The sequence below is a fragment of the Saccopteryx bilineata genome, chromosome 12 (assembly GCF_036850765.1).
Source record: "Saccopteryx bilineata isolate mSacBil1 chromosome 12, mSacBil1_pri_phased_curated, whole genome shotgun sequence".
Classification (NCBI taxonomy): Eukaryota; Metazoa; Chordata; class Mammalia; order Chiroptera; family Emballonuridae; genus Saccopteryx; species Saccopteryx bilineata.
The window spans coordinates 33,339,899-33,358,131 of record NC_089501.1 but is presented as its reverse complement, the minus strand read 5'-3'; the positions used below and the strand labels follow the sequence as shown (position 1 = coordinate 33,358,131).

At 41.1% G+C, this 18,233-nt stretch overlaps 1 protein-coding gene and 1 non-coding gene across 2 annotated transcripts; one reads left to right on the top strand and one right to left on the bottom strand.

Annotated features, from left to right (window-relative positions):
- Positions 1–364: 364 nt before the first annotated feature.
- On the top strand, positions 365–16,352 carry PERP (p53 apoptosis effector related to PMP22). The gene is made up of 3 exons (XM_066248094.1): positions 365–698; positions 11,049–11,189; positions 14,914–16,352. Exons 1-3 carry the CDS (start codon positions 485–487, stop codon positions 15,138–15,140), a joined length of 582 nt encoding a protein of 193 aa, XP_066104191.1. The 5' UTR covers positions 365–484; the 3' UTR covers positions 15,141–16,352.
- On the bottom strand, positions 9,616–9,691 carry TRNAS-GGA (transfer RNA serine (anticodon GGA)). The gene has a single exon. It is a non-coding gene; the product is annotated as a tRNA-Ser (tRNA).
- Positions 16,353–18,233: the final 1,881 nt, after the last annotated feature.

Below are 18,233 nucleotides of genomic sequence, written 5' to 3'. Positions count from 1 at the left end.
CCAAGTGTCTAAAAACTTAAACACGGTTTTGTTGAAAATCAGGCCATTATCCGACATCAGGGGTTAAAAATTGAGCTGGTGTTGCGCAGATTAAAACGTGCACAGGTTGAAACACTGAGAAGGAAAATATTTACAGTGAGAAGACCGCGGGAGAGGGAAATAAGGCCGTGGGACGCGCAGACGTGCGCCGGGCTGCAGCCCGGGCCACCAGCCTTGGCCCCCGGGGCCGGGCACCCCCAGGTCCGCCCCGGGCAGGGAAGGCTCCCAGACCCGGTGTAACCTGAGCCGGGCCCGCCTCTCCCCGCGCACGGCCCGGGCGGGCAGGTCGGGGCGGTGCGCTCTGAGTCACCGGAATCTAGGTGGGGCCGGGGCCGCCGCGCCCCCGCCGCCTCTTGTCTTTTGTCGCACTGCCCGCGCTCGCGGGCCACTCTCCCCCGCCGACCGAGCCCCGCGCGCCCCTCTCCTTTGCGCCGCCACCGTCAAGATGCTGCGCTGCGGCCTGGCCTGCGAGCGCTGCAGGTGGATCCTGCCCCTGCTCCTGCTCAGTGCCATCGCCTTCGACATCATCGCGCTGGCCGGCCGCGGCTGGCTGCAGTCGAGCGACCACATCCAGACGTCCTCGTTGTGGTGGCGATGCTTCCACGAGGGTGGCGGCAGCGGGTCCACCGCGGATGGCTGCGAGAGCCTCATGGACTACGGTGAGTGCCGCCTGCCGCTGCCTCCGGGAAGTCCTCCGGGTCACAGCCTGGCGTGCGCCGGCGCAATAAGAGTGCGCGGCCTTTGGAAGCCGCTCTATGGCTGAACAGGGTCAGGGATAATGGATAATTAAAAAAAAAAAATTGTTCAAAATTTAGTACCATGCATCTGACCTTAGCAAAACAAAGCAGTAACAGCTTTGAGTGGCCAAAGCTAGGCTCAACACAGGAAGAGAATGACTCTAGTTCAAACATTGTGTTTTTTTTGTAGGGTTTATCGGTTTCGTGCAAAAAATGATTTCAGCCATTTGAAAAGGTCTGATGAGTAAATATAATGAACAAAGTATATATTTTGGGGGTCCCCTGAAATTTCTTCTCATTCCACCTCCTCCTCTGGTTCTTAAGATGAAAATATGAATACAGTATTAAAACACAGGCCTTCCCTAATGCTGGTGTATTACTTGTTTAACTTGAACTAAGTGAAAGCAGCTCTTCTTCCATTAAAAAAGCTGTCTCAGTCATAATTTCAGCAGTTACGACTTCAGTCAATACTGTACTACTTAACACTTCAGGCCTTGTTCTTGTTTTTGTCTTGAGATGGTGTCCTTTTGGTTTAAGCTCTTGCTGTTGAGAAAACTTGATTTGAATGTAAATTTGAAATTGGAAAAGCAAACCCATCTTCTACACCGGTAAAATAGAAGCAGAGTTAACCGACACAATATGTTGCAAATGGAGTATTTTGTTTTTTTAGCATGGAGGAAACGTCAGTGCTTGACTGTAGATAGACCTGACCTGACAGGAGGCATGGTTTTGTCTGACGCCAGCCACTGCCAACTGGTAGATATGAAGAACAGCTGGGTTTAAGTATGAACATAATCAGAAGCTTAAAGCCAAGTTCTACACACCTGGGACCTTACCAATTGAGTTTAATAGTTTTAAACCGAGAAAGACTAAGAAGGTCCCCCTGCCTTTTTTTCTTTTTTTTTTTATTTAATTTATTGATTTTTAGAGAGAGAGAGAGAGAGAAGGGGGAGGAGCAGGAAGCATCAACTCCCATATGTGCCTTGACCAGGCAAGCCCAAGGTTTCGAACCGGGAACCTCAGTGTTCCAGGTCGGTGCTTTATCCCACTGCGCCACCACAGGTCAGGCCCCCTGCCTTTTTTTCATTTCCTGCTGGGAAGATTGACTTAACACCCCTGCTGGCCCAGGGCTTCCGAGTGAACTGAGTGAACTGTTTATTTCTCGGGTCCTCTAGCAGGGGCTTGGTGCTGATTCTTATGGATTGTAGGATTGTTTGGAAGTCCCGCCTGTGAACTTTTCTCAGAAAGGAGGCATGGTTCTCATTAGCAGCAGGCCACAAAAGCTAAAGACTGAATGGAATTCTTGCTTTCCTTCAAGTCTGTGTTTTCCTTTTTTTTTTTTTTTTTTTAAAAAACCAAACAAACAGCATTCCTGCCAGGGTTTGTATTATTGAAAAGTCTTTTAGGTTTTTAAAGAAAATTAATTTCTTTGAAATGGTATATCTGTATTTTGTAGTTAAAATGCATTCAAATTCAGTATCTTGTAGGGGACTTCATAGGTCTGTTTAAATAGGTGTGTATTTAAACAAACTGATAATCATGCTTCACTCCAAAGACTAATACAGACCCCAAGACTACTAGCAATACTTGGCACATGCAGTAAGAAGTCACTGCCCCGCAGGGATTGGGGTGCTGGCAGAACCCTGATCAGCACTATTGCTGGGATGAGTCCTGACCTGCCAGGCCCTGGCTGTGATCACAGCCCTCTTGTGCAACATGCACAATACAGTTTTTATTTTTCTTAACTTGCAGGATGAGCTCACCTCCCCAGGGTGTGGTTCTTCCAACCTCAGAGGGATACAGTGCTTTGTATTTGGAAGGGAGTAAGCAGGTTTTCTTTCTCAGTTTAAGTTTTTAAAATTAGAAGTCTAATGTGTTTATTTATTTATTTATTTTGTGGCAGAGACAGAGAGTCAGAGAGAGGGACAGACAAGGACAGACAGACAGGAAAGGAGAGATGAGAAGCATGAATTCTTCGTTGCGGCTCCTTAGTCTCCTTAGTTGTTCATTGATTGCTTTCTCATATGTGCCATGACCGTGGGGCTACAGCAGACCGAGTGACCCCTTGCTCAAGCCAGCGACATTGGGCTCAAGCTGGTGAGCCTTGCTCAAACCAGATGAGCCTGCACTCAAGCTGGTGACCTTGAGGTCTTGAACCTTGGTTCTCCACATCCCAGTTCGACGCTCTATCCACTGCACCACCGCCTGGTCAGGCGCGTTAATTCTTGATTGTAAAGAAAACACTTGATCCAGTGTATACAGGTCAATTTAGTAGAGAAACTGGTCTTTGGAAAAGTTTAGTTTTCCAAGTGCGTCGTAAATCTATTACTACCTTTATGATGCAGCCAGACTGATTTTCATAAACAGGTGGCAGCCTTCACACCCCACTTTAGTTATTTCTGTGACCTTCGCAAAAATAATTGAGGGCCAATAATGTGTTAGACATAACTTTAGTTCAAGACCTAGACTCAAATCATGAAGGCAGGGTCCACCGTTATTAAGTGCCTACGGGAAGGAGAGAAATAGATATGAATTCACCAAGAGAGGTTCATTTCCGGCTGTTGTAGTCAAAGGTGAGTGGAGTGTTTATTATACTTCTGCTTCACCTCCCGCATGACTCTCAGGAAGGCCTTGCTGAAAACAATGTTTGCTCTACTTTATCTGAAAAGTAGTAAGCAGTTTATACACATTCCCACATTATGTGTAAACACAACAAGGACTAAGGTTGAAGGCTGTAATTAAAATGGCATCTTACTATGGAGAATTGGTTGGGTATGTCCATTTGGTATATCAATTTCTTGATATGTAGTAGAAAATAAACATTATGATTTACCACTGTAAATAATAAGTTTACCTTCTTATTACAAAGTGTTTGACTATCTCTTTTATTAATTGATATTCATAATATTAATATCTTAATTTTGGTATTAAAGACAGGTTATTTCTGGCAAGTATTGGCCTTAATACTAAATTATATAGACTTTTAAGATAAAAGCAAATAGTTTCTTAATATTATGTAAAAAGCAGAATATTCTTTACTGTTATCTATAGATTTTTAAGAATTTCAGATAACCATATCACTTCATTTTTCCTGTAAATGAACCAAATTAAATGCTGAGTATGTTTCTTTCATGATAGTAACAATTAAATAAATACCCAACTTTACAGATACTTGTTTCAGTTTTTAAAAAGTCATGGTTATTGTTTCTCAAAACAGGAAAAGAAAATATAGATTTAAACATTGAAATAATCATTCAAATCCTATGTATAAATAAAATGCAAAATTAAATTTGAATGCATGTTCACACATGCAATGTTTGCACTACTGGTACTTTCTTTTCAGTTTTAAGGGGGAAAAAACACATCGAGAGGACATTTTAAGCATCAGCGATGTGGATTTCAAACCCCAGGCAAGCTCCAGCTTGTCAGGTGGGAGAATAATGGAGACGACTTTTTGTGCACAGGATGAGACTCAGTGTGGAAGAGCGTTTGCTTTGGATCCAAAGTGCAGAGCCTTGTTTAGACCAAAGACATCCTTTGAGACCTCAGAATGCACTAAATGTTTTTTTTTTACATGACATCATTCTTGGATAAGTCAAAGAATCAGAGTATTAGATGAAATATTTTTAGATCATTTAGCCCTGTGGTTCTTAAATGCGCAGGAAATGAGAAAAATAAGCCTGAAATGAACAGGTTTACATTAGGACAAATTCCATTTAAGGGACTTCACTTTGAGATAGTGATCTCGTGGCTTTTGGAGGGGGCAGGGTGAGTGTTAAAATGTTCTTCTTTTATGGAATTGGGCATCAGGCACATGTTCACATCCTTACATGGCAAAATTCAAAAGTGGCCACTCTCGATTGATTTTCATAGTTTAAAAAAATATTTATATAGATTTATAAAATATAGACATCTAGGAAGCAGTGATCCAGCCCCATCCACTCCACATTTGCTGGCCTGAGCATCAACCACCGAGAGCCTCCGTCCCTGGTTAGTGACCTAACTTCTCTCCTTCGGGAGAACAGACACAGATTCCCAGACAATGAGAAGAGAACAGGAGTGCACTGTTCAAGCTTGCGTTAAGTGCTCTTACCATCACTACTTTATGACCGATCTGAGCTTCTTCCTTTTGTGCAGCAACTTAGATCAGTTCTCTTGATGATGCTATTTGTTTAAAATCACATCTCCTACACCCTCTTCTACCGATGGAGTTGAAATGTGCTTCCCTCTAAGTTCTCCTTTCCAGCCTTCTCTCTGACAGACTTGAAAATATTTAAGGGTAGATTCTAAATTCACTGCTATTTACCTTGTGTGAATTCAGGCTACAATTCCATTTTTACATCTTCCTGTGTAGGGATGGTTTCACCACTGACACTTGAAAAGACCGTGTAAGGGCGGAGTATCAGAGTTCTGTAAAAACACAGGGGTAAATGTTTATCATCTGACTCTGGTTGGGGGGCGGCGGGAATGTAGAGCATGTAAGGAATCTCACACCAACTGTGGAACTCTCCTGGGTGACACTGCCAACCCTCCTTTAGAGCCAGTCCTGCCTTCCAAAACTGCTACACTGCTTCTTTCCAGGTAGCTTCTTTTCTGGAGGCCTGTTAGGAGTTGTCCTGTAGATTTTTGTGACTCAGAGTGTCTCTGAGTAGCCATATCAGCCTTGTCTGGGAGGTTATTGGACACTCAGTGTCTCTGAGTTGGAATCTATGTGGACAAGATCCCCAGGTGATGTGTAAGCACTCTTCAGTTTCAGAAGTGCTGGTCAATATTCCTGCAGATTAATTCTTCATTGAGCATGCAGCAGTCTTTTTGAATATACCTTTCGTCCATGTTTATATTTCTTTGTAGATAGGATCTTTTTAAATTTTTCAATTATGATTTTATCCAGTTTTCCGTTCTGCCCATATATCATATAAAGAATCCTGTAGAGTCTGACCAGGTGGTGGCGCAGTGGATAGAGCATCAGATTGGGTCGCGTAGGACCTAAGTTCGAGACCCTGAGGTCACCAGCTTGAGTGCGGGTTTGAGCAAGGGATCACTTGCTCTGATTTGAGCAAGGCTCACCAGCTTGAGCCCAAGGTCGCTGGCTCGAGCAAGGGGTCACTTGGTCTGCTGGAGCCCCTCGGTCAAGGCACATATGAGAAAGCAAGCAATGAACAACTAAGGCGCTGCAACAAAAAATTAATGCTTCCCATCTCTCTGTCCCTTCGTCTGTCTGTCTCTATTTGTCCTTCTCTCTGACTCTCTCTGTCACCAAAAAAAGAAAAAAAAAAAGAATCCTATAGAAACAATGTGAAGGATCTGACAAAGTCTCAGATTCAATAGGTGGAGCCTTTGGTATTATTAATAGATGAATCCTTTGTTCTGGAAAGGGACCCCACTCTAGTTGGGTAACAGATTGGTGTCTATAGAGCACTGAATAAGGGACTAGACCACAGACTGTTTTGGCTAATGTTTGGTGACCACATGTAAAACTACTGAAGAATGCAACAAAACCATTAAAAGAAAGACTAACTTTAAGGGAAAAATTAGTGACAGTCTCTAAAATATTACCAACAATATTTAAAATATCAGCAATACTTGCCTTGTCTTAAAAGTTTATATAGCCCTGGCCGGTTGGCTCAGTGGTAGAGCGTCGGCCTGGTGTGCAGGGGTCCTGGGTTCAATTCCCGGCCAGGGCACACAGGAGAAGTGCCCATCTGCTTCTCCACCCCCCCCCCTCCTTCCTCTCTGTCTCTCTCTTCCCCTCCCACAGCGGAGGCTCCAATGGAGCAAAAGATGGCCTGGGCGCTGGGGATGGCTCTGTGGCCTCTGCCTCAGGCGCTAGAATGGCTCTGATTGCAACAGAGCGATGCCCCAGAGGGGCAGAGGATCACCCCCAGGAGGGCGTGCCGGGTGGATCCCGGTCGGGCGCATGCAGGAGTCTGTCTGACTGCCTCCCCATTTCCAACTTCAGAAAAATACAAAAAAAAAAAAAAGTTTATATATATTTTTTCTTTTCACAAACTTCAGTTTGATTTATGGTTTCTAGCTTGACAGTCAAGGTATTTATTTTCACTTTTTGTGCTCTTTTCCTATCAGCCGACTTTACTCATTTTTTCCTAGCCATATTTGCCTTGTAACATTGTGTTTTTGTATGTAATATCTGGGAAAAGATATAGCATTAATTTTCATTCAAAAAACTTTAAAAAATTTTCTAGGGAAAGCTTAGAATTTCTTTAGTGATCGTTGAAGGGTTTCTATGTTGTTGATTTAATGTTGAATCTTTGCAAGCCAGAGCAAAATTTGCTAAGCCATTCTTCATCTCAATGGGTCCTTAATTAATCATATTTAAAAGTGGGTTTATAATGCTGCTGGTTTCTCTGATAACATGAACTTCTCCAAGTGGTATTTAGAAAATAAACTTATGACATGATAGATTATGTATATAAAGCACCAAATTTACAAAACAAACAAATAAAAAGCTTTCCTACATGAAATTCTGTTTACCTGCAATAGTGTATGCTTTTGTGGCCTCAATTCAGAGAATGATAATTGACGAGAATACACCTGCTTCACCACACACACACACTCAGACACAATTAGGAAAGGCAATAAAATTTAAAGTGCATAAAATAATGAGGGACAGACTCGTCTTCAGAACAGATCAAGTCTGCCTTTGAAGAACTGGGAATTATCTGTTGAATCACAGACGAAGAAGCTTTTAAAAGGTGATATTTTCCATTAGGGTTGGTAAATATGATACAATGTAGACCATGCATGATACAATATAGAAATATAAATAGTTCCCAAAAGAGTTGGGTAGATTTTTTTTAGATATTAGACTCATTCTGTATAATTAAATGAGACCAAAGGTACTGAGGGTACAGACTTAAGTTTTCTAAATGTATGTCATGGACAAATGCCATGTCCTATGTCTACATGGCTATCGGTCACCTTCTCAGACAGAATATTGGGCTGGGAGGACCCTGCACAGATCTGGTGGGCTCCATCTCCTCACTGTACAACAAAATAGTCATTGACATGAGAAGGCAGTTTGCCTTGCTTGTCCTTCATCAGGCAGAATAGTCTCTTTAGAACCATGCCAAGTTCTCTTTCTTAGGCGATAGTTAAATGAGTCAGTGTGGGCGTTTCCAGGCTGCAGGAGCAGGTTTTACAGGTCTACTCCCAAGGCAGCTTTGTCAGGATGAAATGCCCTTGATTTCCCATTTTGATGATTCAGCATTGCTTATGGTAAATAAGCAAGACATTAACTGAGTCCGTTTTGCATAGTATAGGAAAATTTAACATAGCATAGGAGAATATCTTAAAATGGTGTGTGTTTATGTTCACAGATTATAGGCCGATTCCTGGGCGCTACCCCTGGAGCTCTGATTCCGTAGGTTTGGAGGGAAGCATAGGAATCTACATTTCTAAAAAACTTCACTGATGATTGTAACTAAGTGATGTATGGGCTAGACTTGGAGATGAGCCAGTTCGTTCACGTTCTTTTCAAAGCCTGGTTCTTCTTTTCTTGAAAGTTACCTTACTTGCAGGACAAGGCAAAAGTGGGAAAAGAGACTTACTCGATTTTACATTTTGACTTTATTCATTTCGGTTTTAAAGGAAAGCATTTCTATTTTTACCTTGGCCCTAAAATCTCTTATTGATTTCACAGGAAGAGAAAGAAGAATTGGAGGGATGTAATAAAATTTATGAATATAAAACCATGCCCATTCATATATTGTCTCAGTCCCATCGAGACCACTGCCACTAAGGGGTAGTGTGTGTGAAAATATGGTATTTAAGCATATAAAAATGTGTCTTCTCTTTAATTACCAGTTACCCATGAGTCCAGGGGAAGCTGTGGAGGGAACTGGGCGCTGGTCAAGGGAGCAGAGGATTTAGCCCAGGTTTGTCTGTAATAGATGAACATCTGAAAAGGCAGTGGGCAACTGAAGAACAACCATTGTGTGCCTGGGCGGAACCTTGTGAATGCAGAATGGAATGAAAACTTGGGTTAGTGGAGAAAAATCATAGGAATACGGGAGGGACTTTTGAGCTCCGTGACTTTTCACACAAAATCTCCCATCCTTAAAATAATCTTGAAATAAGGTATTTTTAGCTTTGGTCAACAGATGGGCAGACTAGCCGTAGCTTATAGGTGGCAGAGGCAGGGTATAAATGGGGTCTGGCTCTGCCTCCCAAGCCCTTGCTCTTTCTGCTAGCCCCATCCAGACCTTTAAATCTGTCAGCCAAGCTGTATCAGAGTTGGAGTAAAACCCGGGCAGAGGTGCACGTGACTCTCTTTTTCAAATACAATAAAGATTAACAGGATAAAAGTGTATGTTCATCCATTAATGAATGAATGGGTGAACAACATGGGGGATATGTGTACAGTAGAATATAGTTTGGCTATAAAATAGAATGAAGTACTGATACGTGCTGCAACATAGATGCACCTTGACCACATTATGCTAAATGAAAGAAGGCATCAAAAAAGCCACAGAGTATATGACTCCATTTATTTTTATTTTATTTTATTTATTTTTTTATTTTTCTGAAGCTGGAAACAGGGAGAGACAGACAGACTCCCGCATGCGCCCGACCGGGATCCACCTGGCACGCCCACCAGGGGGCGACGCTCTGCCCACCAGGGGGCGATGCTCTGCCCCTCCGGGGTGTCGCTCTGCTGCCACCAGAGCCACTCTAGCGCCTGGGGCAGAGGCCAAGGAGCCATCCCCAGCGCCCGGGGCCATCTTTGCTCCAATGGAGCCTCGGCTACAGGAGGGGAAGAGAGAGACAGAGAGGAAGGAGAGGGGGAGGGGTGGAGAAGCAGATGGGCGCTTCTCCTGTGTGCCCTGGCCGGGAATCGAACCCGGGATTTCTGCACTCCAGGCCGACGCTCTACCACTGAGCCAACGGGCCAGGGCCTATATGACTCCATTTATATGAGATGTCCAGAATGGGCGATTTTATAGAGACGGAGAGTAGATTAGTGGTTGTCAGAGCTGGAGACAGGGGTAATGGAAGGACGTGAGGGTTTTGGGGGGAGGCGATAAAAAGGTTGGAATCGTAAGTGGTAATGGTCACACAACCCTGTGAATATAGAAACCGCTGAATTGTATACCTTGAAGAGTGAAGTTTATGGTATGTAAATTATTTCTGAAAAAAGAGTCATGATTTGGATTGAGGCAGGCTCTCCACCAAATGCTGACGAAATCACATACTAGCTGTGTGGCTTATGGCAGACTGGTTGAATTCTCAAAACCTTCCTAGAGATCTAGCCTTATTTCTAAAGAAATGATATTAGTACGAACCTTAACTAGTTCCCATGAGGATTCAGTGAGCTTAGTATGTCAAGTTCCTAGCCCAGTGCCTGGCAGAGGGCAATTACTTCATGCATGTTAGTTATTACCTCTAGAGGGAGGGTTGTGTGGGAAGAAATCTTGCACACCAGAGCAGGCTGAACAATGGGAATTACTGGTTGGAATCATTAGCCTGGGCTTAGGGGTCTTTCTTTGCTTCCACTGGTTTAGAGTAGCATGCCGCAGGGCTGGGGGTGCCTCTGTACATCTTCAGTTTTAGGGCCAACATCGATAATTAATAACTCTTGTGCAGTAAGTTCTGAATATTCCAAAAGTTAAAATCTAGGCAAAAATCTAGAAAGACTGTGTTATACACACACACATACACATATATACATATATACACATATATATATATGTATAAATGTGTATATATAGATGTACATATAAATCACAGCTACTTTTCAATTAATTGTTTTAGTTAACATCTCTGCCTAGTCATAAGTTTATGTTTTCAAAGATCATTTTGCACGTGAACAAATATTGAGACAAAGCAAAGATCCTTCTAGAGGTGTGTGAAAACTTCCTAAAGAGATTGCAACTTGCGTTGTTCAACACCAAAAAGGCTGTTTATTATGGTCATGTTGTGTTAGAATTTGAGTGAATCCTTTAAATTTGCCAGTTTATATGGCCGGTTTATGAACTGAGAAACAGTTTAATGAAGTTTAACTTTCACCTCAGGGGTGTAAACATCTTTCCTAAAACCGAGGGGACAGAGGCATTACTGCATGTCCGTATGTTAATGTCCTATATATGGAGTGCCCGATTTCCCCCTGAAATATGAAGATGCTTAAGTATTGTCAAAAGAAAAACTTCTTCCACAGAAATGGATTTACTAGAAAGAAAAAGAACTGTGGATCTTTGCTAAGTGATTGTTTGAACTCGGCACACCCATCTCACGGCACCTTTCCTCTTCCCGCAGCGTGGGGGAGGGCCGCGGCCGCCACGCTCTTCTGCGGCTTCATCATCCTGGTGATCTGTTTCATCCTCTCCTTCTTCGCCCTCTGCGGACCCCAGATGCTTGTCTTCCTGAGAGTGATCGGAGGCCTCCTGGCCCTGGCTGGTAAGACTGTGGGCAGTTCTTCATTCAGACCTTCAGTGGACATCAGTGTGGGAGTGTCCAATCCACAAAGAGGACCCCTGACAATGACATAAGATCAAGCATGAGCCCAGAGGGAGGCCGCTTTGTGCCGGGTGCCCTGAGCTCAAAAAGATGTTCTCAGAGCCTAGGGTGGGCCAAGTGAGGGGCCAGAGGCCCCGCGGAGAGGAAGGAGGTGGCCCCAGAGAACTGGTCATTGCCTGTCCATTTCAAAATTCCTCTTGATTTTAAATAAGTTTCCTCCAGTGTTCCTCACATTTGGAGGTTTGCTTTGGGAATAATATTTTAAAATCAGAAATTACTTGGAATCACAAAGGATCTGAGGAACCTTGTTGAATCCCACTTCTTCTGTTTGGCTTTTCGTAGTTCAACTTTGTAAGGCCTTACTATAAAGCAAGAAACACATTTGATATATCTTACTTTTATAAGTCTTGCTTTTAAATGCCTGTTCTCGTCACCATTAGAAATGACACACTAGGACATCAATATTCATTGAAAAAATCCTAATAAGTATTGCCTGACTTAACAATTTCACTTCTAGCTTAGATCCGAAAGAACTGAAAGCAGGGACTTACTCAGACATGTGCACACCCGTGTTTATAGCAGCATTGCCCGCAATAGCAAAGGGCGGGAACAGCCCAAATGTTCATCAATAGATAAATTTAAAATAAAAAGTGCTACATATATATACACACAATATAATATTATCCAGCCATAAAATGGAATAAAGTTTTACCATATGTTATATTGTAGATAGACCTTGGAAACATTATACTAAGAGAAATAAGATAGACACAGAAGGACAAATATTTTATGATTTCACTTATATGAAGTACTGGGAATAGGCAAGTTCGTAGAAACAGAGTGTAGATTAGAGGTTACTGGGAGCTGTGGGGAGGGGTAATGGAGATAGAGTTTATACTGGGGATGTTGAAGAAGCTTTAGGTATAGATAGGGGTGATGGTTATACAATACTGTGGATGTATTTAATACCACTGAATTGTATACTTAATAGGTGGTTAAAATGGTAGATACTATGTTGTATACATTTTGCTACAATTTAAAAAAAAATCGTAGGAAAAACTCTTGTGTCTATCTTAGCATTAAAACATTAAGATCTATTAATGGGCCCTGACCGGGTAGCTCAGTTGGTCAGAGCTTCGTCTTGATACGCCAACATTGCAGTTTGATCGCTAGTCAGGGCACATACAAGAATCAACAGAGGCCTGACCTGTGGTGACACAGTGGATAAAGTGTCAACCTGGAAACGCTGAGGTTGCCGGTTCAAAACCCTGGGCTTGCCTGGTCAAGGCACATTTGGGAGTTGATGCTTCCTGCTTCACCCCCCTTCTCTCTCTCTCCCCTCTCTATAATGAATAAATAAAATCTTAAAAGAATCAACCAATAAATGCATAAATAGGTAGAATAACAATAGATGTTTCTCTCTCTGTCTCTTTCTTCCTCTCTCTAAAATCAAGAAATACATTTTTTTTAAAAAAAAGATATAGGCCTGACCTGTGGTGGCGCAGTGGATAAAGCATCGACCTGGAAATGCTGAGGTTGCCGGTTTGAAACCCTGGGCTTGCCTGGTCAAGGCACATATGGGAGTTGATGCTTCCTGCTCCTCACCCCTTCTCTCTCTCTGTCTCTCTCTCCTCTCCCTCTCTATCTCCTTTCTAAAATGAATAAATTAAAAAAAAATAAAATAAAAACAAACAAAAAAATTTTAAGCCTGACCTGTGGTGGCGCAGTGGATAAAGCATTGACCTGGAATGCTGAGGTCACCGGTTCAAAACCCTGGGCTTGCCTGGTCAAGGCATATATGGGAGTTGATGCTTCCTGCTCCTCCTCCCTTTCTCTCTCTCTCTCTCTCTCTCTCTCTCTCTCACTCTAACTCTCTCTCCTCTCTAAAATGAAAAAAAAAAAAAGATATAATAATGACCATTTCGAGTTGACAGGATTGCAGAAGTTGTAAAGGAAACTAGCTGCAGTGAGCTCCCACAGGTGGACAGCCAAGTGGTCCTGTGTTCTCACGTTACAGGTTAAAACTCCCCTCCTTGAAAGTTTGACAGATTGTACCAGGAATGTTAGTAGAAAAATAAGCCTGGAAATCTCAATACATCTTTAATGATAATAATATTGAATAAGGCCTACTTGATGTTTAAGATACATTTCACAGCAGGAACTATTTTTAATTGTATATATATTATTGGGTTAAGATCGGAAAAAATGAATACATCTTAGGTTTTGCAGAAATTGATCCAAACCATTATAAAAACTTCATGGATGATGAACCAAATTGGGTCAATTACAATATGTAATATTTATGGCTAGGCAAATTAGAGAATAACATAGAGAAGGCTTACTTTCCACTTATGTAATATTTTGCAGTAACTGAGAAACATTTAACTAGCAAGAATTTGCCATTTTAGGTCGATAAGAAGCAGAGACATATTTAAGATAGAGAAGAGGAACATTTTGAATTGAGAAATAGAAGCAACAAATCAAGATGTGGAAACATCTTCTGTTTTTGTAGCAGTTAAACAGAAAAGAGGAAAAAGAAAACACCTGTAGGAGTTTTTCTCTTTGGAGCCTGTAGAAAAAAATTCAGGTGAATGCAAATTGTTTGAGGACCATATAGTCCCTGACACACTCCTGAGAGCACAGACAGCGGACCCCTCTCTGTGAAAAGTGATGGGACGGAACTAGAATCTGCTCAGACCCTTGGACATGGCAATGCACGTATGAAATATGAAGTCAAAAAAGTGCAGAACATGGCACAGCATGTATGTACTCAGGGTAGCCTTATTGGTATTCGTGTTCATTGAAAAAGACTATAAAAGAAGATTAAGTTCTTGTTATTTTCAAGTTGCTTGACATGATTAGTAATCACTGTGATAATGTGACTCTTATACCAAAGAGTTTAGAAATCCTGACACATGTTCTCTTTCTTCCATCCTCTCTCACACTTCCCCAAAGCCCCGCTTTCGTTTCTGCTCCCTGGGCCTGGAATGCTCTTCGCCCCACCCTCCATCTCTCCATTTCTGTTTACCCTTCGACTCTCTCTCGCTGCCTTTGCAGGCTTTCCTGGAAATTCTCCACGTTGATCATTTGCATCACTGGTTCATCATTTCATTTAGGCATTCATTTATTGAATGAATATGCTAATAGTGTGTTCTGAATGGAGTCATATGCCTGTGTGAGTGCATGCACATGTGTATATGTATGTATATATTACATAATTTTTGTGTATGTGTATGTATATATGTATACTTTTTGCTAACACTGAAAATATTAACCATGTCTTTGGCACAGGAAACACAAAGATAAAAATAAAATAGACACTTGATTGCCAGCCTGCTTTCTCCCCTCCACCGCAGTTCTGCACTTTTTACATTAGTCTGTCTAATACTTGTACCCCGACAGTAGAGTGATTCCCTTTCATCTGTTTGTATTTCCTGCATTCAGTATTCCGCTCACTGCCAGGTATCTCAGACACACAATATTTAGTACTCTTTTTTGGTTCATGATTAACTAGACACTCCAGTCCCTTTTTATTGTTGAGGTGGATTTAACACTTATTTAAAGGCAAAAACACTGGGAGAGGGACTGACGCCATTGTTTCCATGTACTCATTCATTCATGTGTGCATGCATTCATACTTCGGGATTTCTTTTCTTTCCTTTAGCTGTGTTCCAGATCATCTCCCTGGTCATCTACCCCGTGAAGTATACCCAGACCTTCACCCTTCATCTCAACCCTGTTGTCAATTACATCTATAACTGGGCCTACGGCTTTGGGTGGGCGGCCACGATTATCCTGATTGGCTGTTCCTTCTTCTTCTGTTGCCTCCCCAACTACGAAGACGACCTCCTGGGCAATGCCAAGCCCCGGTACTTCTACACATCCGCCTAAGGCGGGGCCGGATTCCTGCTGCCAGGATCGCCGCCAGAGGGAGAACCTCTTTCCCCAGATACTTTGAACCTATGTTGGAGGGCAGTGTTCATATCGTTAGACTAGTCAAATATTTCTTACATAGTGTTATAGTTTCATATTCATCTTTTATATATGTTTTGTAGAGTTATAACTTCCCTCTTTTAATGACCTGTAATCTGCCAATCTTTATTTAATACCTGTCCATACAATTTACACTACATTTATAAAAGACTATGAATAGGGAACTTACCATTTTATAAGGCAAAATGAGAAGTCTTCAAAGATATAAGTAATTTGATCAAGTGTCTGTTTTTCCCAGATTCATTGGATGGAGGTCTATTGAAGAAAAAGAGGGAAATATTGGTAAAAATTGTCAGTGACCAAATATTCTAAAAGAAATATAAATAATAAAGGTCTTTCCAGCTTTCAGCTATTTAAAGAAGCAAAAACAGTTTCCTAAATGCATATCATTTGTGAGACTATCTAATTACTATCCTAAGTAATTGATTTTTTGCTAAGCTTCATGTTAACTTGATATGTCATTTACGAAAGTAGTCATTCATGGCCAAAACCTGTTACAGTAGTAAGGCCTTCTCATGCAGGGAAATTTTAAGATGAGGTTTTCTCTTTTAACGTGGTTTCTAGGGTTGGGATGTGGGAAAATGATATATTAGTCTGTAAAGCTGTGTCTATATGTTCAGGACCAGGGTAGACTGAGTTGAAAGATAGACTGGGTCTAATTCTTTGTGACTGACAGGTATGATTAGGTTGTGTAGTAAAGCATCAGGAAGGCCGTTTTTTACCACAAAAGTAACATTGAAACAACCTTAGGAGAAGAAATGGCTTGAATTTTTCATCTCAGTTGACTAGGCTCTCATCATGTAGACACAGCATCTGAAGCTTGTCGAAAGCAAAAACTTAAAGTTAAAAACCTGGTTTTACATAGTAAACTGATTTAAAATATCTGATGTAAAACCCGCAACAGGAGAATTCAGGGATGTGAGATCTCTGAATGGGGAATATAAGATATATCACATGGATTATTATTATTATTATTTTTTTACCATTTGTACTTACATAATGAAAACCAATTCATTTGATATATCAAATTATTATTTTGTAAGTTGCTGAATAAGCCATTACAGTTTTTATTATGAATTTTCCCCCAATAAACCAGGTGTTTTAATCTTGTTTCTAGTTTGCAATTCTTTGTGTTTTTTTTTCTTTTCTTTTTTTCTTATTTCAAATCTGGGAAAGGGAATTTTTAAAAATGCCTTGAGTGGGACAGTAAGAATGTTGGATAAAATGAAAAATCACGTCTTCCTCGAGATGGGACCTTCTTTATCAGGTGGTGGTGCAGGAAGTAGTCTCTGTTCTCCTGTGCCCCATCCCCCTCCTTGTCTGAGAGTTATTATCCACCATGGGGCATAGGTTCATTCTGCTAGGGTGTATATAATGTTAGGAAGCATTGCAGAGTGGCATGATAGGAGAAGGGAGATATTTTTTCTTAGTGCTGTTAGCCATTTGGTCCTTCGCAGCAAATTTTTCTTCTATGCTTCTCAAACTATGAGGTAAATGTTTCTCATCCTCAATTTAGAGGACATGTGATCTGAGTGATTGTTAACACTATTTTTTTTTAATTCTATGACTGCTGGGGGATTTAAAGTGATAACACACAGTGTTAAAAATGCCATCTTATAAAATGACAGCACAACTAATTCAAGAAGATAGTGGACATCTAGAGATTAAGACAGTGGGTCTCTCGTGGTACATGAAAATGACTCTTGGATACAAGGTTCTCTAAGACATGCACTCTTGTTTTTGAATTTTTTTTCCCTGTGCAACTTTCTTGCTCCACTCTTCAGTGAACAGCACGCTATATATCAATGATGCACACTTAGGAAAACTATAAGTTCTTGGGACCAGTGAGCTAATGTAACAAGCATTTCAAGCTGGAGTATTTGGGACAAAGACACACTGTCATAACATTGGCTAAAATGTTCTGCCTCTCTCAGCCCTGTTCAAGTGTAGAGATTCTCCTTTCCTTGGTTCACATTCACCAAGATAGATATTTTTATGTCATAAACAGCAGGAGAATTCCCGAGAATTCTGGAGACTAATGAAGAATTTGACTGAGAAGCCATCTGAAGATGAACAATGCATTGTATGAGATTTCCCATGGTAAAGCTGAGGTGGTTTTTGGCTCTGTAATTAAGAGTCCCCTCCCTTTAAATAAGCAGTGCTAGGTTCCCAAGCAATTATCTCACACTCACACCAACAGCAGTCAGATATGCTAAGTGCCATTTACTGTTGAATGTAACAAAGAAGTAATATGTCAAGGTCTTTCAGTTGTCCCACAAAGTAACTATGAGTTGTAATTATTTTTAGCTTCAAAACCATGTACTGCTTTACTGACAATAAAGTTTGATAAGCTTTCCTTTTTAAGGAAAAGAAAACAATGAAAGAGTATAGTCATAATAATTAGGTTGATTTTTGCTACAAACTCCTGCTGAAAGTCAGTCCTATTAACGGAATATACAGGAAAGCTGAGTTGACTTGCTTTATTTTTCTAGGCATACCTGAAAAGGGCATATTTGGGTCTCATCCAATGTTGGCTCTTGCTGGCTGTGCAGGCTTGGGCCGTTCACCTTCCCACTGGTCTCCTAACCTTATCTGTAAAATGACTGTAAATGATCCCTCAAAATTCTCTGGTTCAGTGTGCTTGTATGTGTCTCTGCTCATTAATTTACTCAGATATTCTTGGGAAAAAGAAAAGGGGTGACATGATGCTTTTTGTGTATGTTTTTTCAGATTGATTTTCATAACTAGAAACAATGACTAAAATATTCCTATTATGATAGAATGTTTTCTTTAGTTCAAAATGAAAGAATATTCCTTTAGTTGAAAGAACTAAATAAGTGAATGTAGACTTAAATTATGAACATATGGAACCCTAAAGCTTAGAAGAAAAAACTTTATTTGTATTCTGGGAGCTTCTGATTCAAGATGGCAGCATGGACGCTATTAAATAATCACTTCCGACCAGTATAGGAAAAAGTGTAGAATAAACAA

Bases quoted from the DNA above. Each gene is read 5' to 3' on its own strand.
- PERP (XM_066248094.1), top strand. From the start codon at position 485: ATGCTGCGCTGCGGCCTGGCCTGCGAGCGCTGCAGGTGGATCCTGCCC. The intron at 699-11,048 runs GTGAGTGCCGCC...CTCTTCCCGCAG, and splicing joins CGAGAGCCTCATGGACTACG to CGTGGGGGAGGGCCGCGGCC. The intron at 11,190-14,913 runs GTAAGACTGTGG...TCTTTCCTTTAG, and splicing joins AGGCCTCCTGGCCCTGGCTG to CTGTGTTCCAGATCATCTCC.